Here is a 5,307-nt window from a genome sequence, read left to right on the forward strand (position 1 = left end):
AAAATTGCTGCTAACCCCCCCCCCCCCCCAAGAATAACTTCTTCAACATAAGGGTGGTCACACATTATAGCTGGGTCAGAGTAAGGGGAATTTCCATCCTTTGAGATATTTAATGCCTGTCTGGACACTGCCTTGGGCAACCTGCTCTACCTAGACCTGCTTTGAGCTGGGGTGGACCACAGAGCTCTAGAGATCCCTCCCTGCATACACAGCCCTGTGATATCCAGGGCTCCTTGTGACGAGCAACCCACCACTGTCCTGCATAAGTTGTTCACACAGTTCATCCTCCTTCCTGCTGAAAATATCTATTGCATTTCTGTTTGACATGTCTGCCCTCAGTTCCCAAACGCTGCGTTTCATCAGACCTCAAATCATTTCTGTACTCCTCTCTAGTCTGTGAATATGGACAGCAATAGTCTCACTGGTGCCATACACTGGAGCGTCCATCCCTTGGGCACTGATAGGTATGATGCTGTTTCGCCCAGAACTTGGCTCCCCGGTAGTTCCCACAGTCACTCCCGTGGCCCTCTTCAGCACAGCTGTTTATCAGGACACAACCTGCCAGACCACAACCTTGACTTGCATTCTTTGTAGCTTAGGGTATGCTCTTGCATAGATAGCTGTGCAAACACAGGTAATCTCTTGCAAGACGATAAAACAATTCCAGAAGGCAGATTGTGCACAAGGAGGTGGCAAATATCCACTGATCTCCACAGGCAGATGACAAACATGCTCAAATGCGTGATCTGGCCATATTCACTCCCAACAGCAGACATGTCTCTGCCAGGAACTAAAATCTGTGTATGATGCTTTCCTTTCATAATTACATTTTCAGACCTCTCAGTAACCCAGCTTTTACCTCAGTTGGTGAAGCATTTTTATTTCATAGACCCACAGAACGGCTGAGGTTGGCGGGGACCTCTGGAGATCATCCAGTCCAACCCCCCTGCTCAAGCGTGGTCAGCCAGAGCTGGTTGCGCAGGACCACATCCAGTTGGGTGCTGACCGTCTGCAAGGATGGAGACTCCACAGCCTCCATGGGCAACCTGCACCAGTGCTTGACCACCCTCACAGTGAAAAAGTTTTTCGTATGTTTAAGTGGAATTTCCTGGATTTCAGCTTGTGCCCATGCATTCTCACCCTTGGGATGCTGTTTCCCCCTCATAGACAAGCCAATGAAGTATGGGTTAGGCTAGTGGCCAGAGAGGTGGACTGAAAACTGACTGAATGGCTGGACCCAGAGGGTTGTGATCAGTCACTAATGGAGTCACCAGGGCTCAACACCAGGGCCAGTACTGTTTAACACTGGACAATGTTATTCATTAATGACCTGGACGACGGGGCAGAGCACACCCTCTGAAGTTTGCAGATGACACAAAGTGGGGAGGAGTGGCTGATATGCCAGAGGGTCATGCTACCATCCAGAGGGACCTTGGGAGGCTGGAGAAATGGGCAGAGAGGAACCTCATGAAGTTCAACAAGGAGAAATGCAAGACGAGGCAATGGACAAAAATTAACACACACGAAATTCCATCTGAACACCAGGAAACTCTTTTTCACATGAGGGTGGTCAAACCCTGGCACAGGTTGTCCAGAGAGGTGGTGGAGCCTCCATCCTTGGAGACATTCAAAAGCCATCTGGACATGGTCCTGGGCAACCAGCCCTGGGTGGCCCTGCTTGAACAGGGGTTGGAGACAGTGACCTCCAGAGGTCCCTGCCAACCTTGACTGTTTTGTGATTCTGTTTTGTCACTGGGAACCACTGTGAAGAGCCTGGCCCCATCTTCTCTCCTCTCTCTCATCAGGTGTTCATACACGTTGATGAGATCCCCCAGAGCCACCTCCTCCCCAGGCTGCAAGTGCTGCACTGAAACCGGCAGATTTAGCTGCCGCTCTGCCAGGACGTGACCTCTCCAGCACGCCAGCAAGTGCTGCTGTAAGTCCTCCCAGTCCGTCAGGGGTTGTCCTGCACTGAGCAGTCCCAGCGCAAGAGCTGCATGCCATGGAGATCGGCTCCACGGGACTACTGTCTCCTCACTTGGGCACTGTTCAGCCTGTAGGACACACCCACAAAGATCTCCTTCCAGCTGCTGCTTTTTAGGAGTGGGGTGCTCAGCCTCTGGAGAAAAGGCATGGAATTCTGGAAGCTGACTGTCACATCCATGCAGGTCTGCGGGATGGGGTGATCGGCTGCTGGAGACTCCTCTGCAAGCAATGGTTCCCTTTGCCACTCGGCCATTGTCCGAACTGCCAGGGAATAATTGAACTGTTGGGAGAGAAAGACAGAGCAGAGGGAATTAACGTAGGAAGAGACCCAGACCCTTCCAAAGATGGGCTCTGCTGGGTCAGATGAAGAACTCGCCTACCCCAGTATTCTGAGAACTGCAAGCAAGAGGTGCTTAGGGAAGAGCATCGGAGCAAAGCGGCTTTCACCAGTCCCTGCTCAGCCCTCACAGCCTGAGGCCAAGCAACTTCATGGGTCAGAGTGCATTTACACCTGTCTCTAGAAAATGATCATTAAAATGTAAAAATAGGAAAGAAGAACTGTGATCTGGGAAGCCTGGAGCCACACGAGCTCTAGAAACAGCTGTGTACCGCCAGGGTCAATGTGCTGATATGCCAGTGAAATCGTGATTAATTTAACCCGGCCCTGGCCTCTGCCTGCCCAGGGCCGGTGCGGACCCCAGGGCCCCAGGGAGCAGACGGGTGCTGCCATGCAGAGGGGTGAGCGGTGCGTCCCACGGCAGAAGGCAGGCAGGGCACCAACAGTGGGGCACCAGTGGCCACCTCCCAGCACCAGTGTGGAAGAGGGCAGCGGAGGCAGACGTCCCTGTGGGCCGACGTCCCTGCAGGCAGCGCCCTGGAGAGCTCTGCTCACGGGGGGTGCAGAGACCAGGGTGTTGGAGGTCTCAGGAAAGGGCTGCCTGGTGCCAATTTGCTGCTGGGGGGTGCAGTCCCTGCAGCAACGGCACCGTGCAGAGCACTGCTGCTCACCTCGGGTGCCACTGAGGCAGGGGCTTGGAGAAGGGGCTGGGAACACCGAGGGCCCGGAAAATGTCTCCGGAGGTGGAGAGCAGCAGGACTGAGACTGTTACCTGAGAGACCGAGAGAAGGGGTGACGGGGGCTCTGCTCTCCCTGCCTCCTGGACAGGGACAAGGGGCAGGCTGGGACCTTGGCAGGGAGAGACAAAACCAACACCCAAGTGTTCTGGAACCTCGTACCAGGGACAAGGCTTGGCTGAGCCCCAGAAGGGCTGTACCACTCCCTGGGTGCCAAGGTTGGCTACAGCCCTGCCACAGGTGCTCAGAGAAGGGGTGAAGGGACGGAAACCCCCTTCTCTGGGGTCGAGGGTGGCCCTTTTTCTGCTGCAGAACTGCAGCCCTGTACCACCCACTGTGGCAATCCCCGAGATCGGCTGTGCTGCCAGGCAGAGCACATGGGAAAGCTCCAAGCAAGCTGTGCTGTGGATCTGCTCTCTACAGGCAGGGACAGGAGTTGCAGGAAGCTGGCAGGACCTACAGCTTCAAGGACCTTTAAATTCAAGTATTTCCAGGCAAACACTCCCCTCGGGCCCTCTGCGACCATCCAGCACGAGTGGCTGTCCCTCGGGGAGGTGGTGGTGCTCCGGCTTCCCGCCCAAGCAGCCTGCAAGCAGGTGCGTGGGTCCGGGGGCTGGAGGCTGGAGCAGAGCAGGGTCTGGGGCACCTTCCGGGCAGAGCACCGGTGCAGACACCCAGCGCCCACACTCCACCAGCACATCAGTCCTCACTGGCGAGAAAGGAGCCAGAGGCAGCAGCCTGTGCCCGTCAAGTCCGGGCGAATGCATGGTGTTTACATGGGCGCCAGCAGAAGCACTGCCCCACACACCCCGTGCCTGTCACCAACACTGCCTGCATGCCGTGCGCCACCCGGGAACGTGCTCGGCCTCAGTGGCTGGATCTGGCAAGCCCCAAACCACCGCAGCCTTGTGTCTGTCACACAGCCAGGAGGAATTGACCCCTCTCCAAAGCTCACCAGGTTCAGCCACCGCCAACACCTCCTTGCCGTGCCAAGGCCTGGTTGTGCTCCGTGAGGACGCTTCCACTACCTCCAGGAGGAAGGGCTTGTACCTGCAGAGCCATGACGTGCAGCCTGTTCTGATGCCAACAGCCAAAGTGGGGACAAAAAGGCTCCCGGAATGAGCAACGCCAACCCTCAGCCCCGAGGAGAGTGGCCCTTGCCCCCGCAGGGTGCACCGCGCAGGAGGGACCAGTGGGGCCAGGGCTCTACTCACCCTCACGACGCATTAGCAGCAAGACATTAGTGAAGAGATGTTTTATTAGCACTAGGAAACCGTTTCCTAGAAATACAAGAACCCCAGGTCTGGAGCAGGAAAGCCCAGCGCCGGAGCCGTTAGGGCAGAGTTCGGGTGGGAACTCCTCCTGGCCGGAAGGGCAGGCACTGCGATTTCTTTCTTGGTGCCCCCTGCCAGCCCCTGCCCCAGCACCGCCAGGCACAGAACAGACTTGGCCACTGCCACGAGGCTCTCAATGCCGATGCACTAGAGGACACAGATCCACAAGGCCGGGTCTCGGTGCAGAGTGGATCTGCTGCTCCAGACCAGGACTACCGGCAGCGTGCAGAGGCCCAGACCGTACTGCAGCACCAAAACGTTACTTCTCCTGCTGGTAACGCAGGGCCTGGATCCATCCTGCAGCCATCCAGCCCACCGCTACTGCCAGAAGGTGTGACCCAGGATGACGGCCGTGCTATGTGCCAGTGCCTGGAGCCCCTTGCAAGGGTCCACGGGGGCCTGGAGCCGCCAGCGGGTCAGGAGAGGCTCCGGGTCCCCCAGCCCCTGGCAGGGCAGTCGGTGCCGCCAATCCCGCCTGGGCCGAGTTCTGGGATGCCCGGGCTGCGCTGGCCTCATAGTCGGAGGCACGGCGCTGCATGATGGAGGGCATCAGCGCCACGTAGGCGCTCATCAGGCGGTGGTTGGAGCGGACCAGCTTTCCGGCGCAGCTGTCGAGGCACGTCTCCTGCAGGACGGGGAGGATCAGCGTGGCATGGGGGCTCCCACGGCCCCTCCGGCCCCGCGCGCAAGGGCTGGCCGCGCCAGACCCAGGGGCTCTGGCTGCCCCGGGGCCTCACCTCGCGCCCGGTGAGCAGGCGGTAGTTGAGGTTGGAGACGCAGTGCCGGAAGCAGAGCTCGGTCATCCGGTTGTAGACCAGCAGGAAGTCCCGCAGCTGGAAGAGAGGCGGCGCCGGCAGACGCTCACCCCAGCGCCTGCCCCGGCCCGGGGCCGCGGCACCCGGGACCCCCCGAC

General features: G+C 58.2%; 1 protein-coding gene across 1 annotated transcript; it reads right to left on the minus strand.

Moving 5' to 3' along the window:
* Positions 1 to 4,306: 4,306 nt before the first annotated feature.
* On the minus strand, positions 4,307 to 5,271 carry TIMM10B (translocase of inner mitochondrial membrane 10B). Its single transcript, XM_009281989.2, has 2 exons — positions 5,132 to 5,271; positions 4,307 to 5,019 (listed from the first exon to the last, which is right to left on the minus strand). Exons 1-2 carry the CDS (start codon positions 5,195 to 5,197, stop codon positions 4,750 to 4,752), a joined length of 336 nt encoding a protein of 111 aa, XP_009280264.2. The 5' UTR covers positions 5,198 to 5,271; the 3' UTR covers positions 4,307 to 4,749.
* Positions 5,272 to 5,307: the final 36 nt, after the last annotated feature.

Source organism: Aptenodytes forsteri, unplaced genomic scaffold, assembly GCF_000699145.1.
Source record: "Aptenodytes forsteri isolate BGI_AS27 unplaced genomic scaffold, ASM69914v1 Scaffold485, whole genome shotgun sequence".
NCBI classification, from domain to species: domain Eukaryota; kingdom Metazoa; phylum Chordata; class Aves; order Sphenisciformes; family Spheniscidae; genus Aptenodytes; species Aptenodytes forsteri.

Coding starts and splice junctions, on each gene's coding strand:
- TIMM10B (XM_009281989.2), bottom strand. CDS start 5,197: ATGACCGAGCTCTGCTTCCGGCACTGCGTCTCCAACCTCAACTACCGC. Junction 5,020..5,131: donor GCCTGCTCACCGGGCGCGAG/GTGAGGCCCCGG, acceptor CCCGTCCTGCAG/GAGACGTGCCTCGACAGCTG.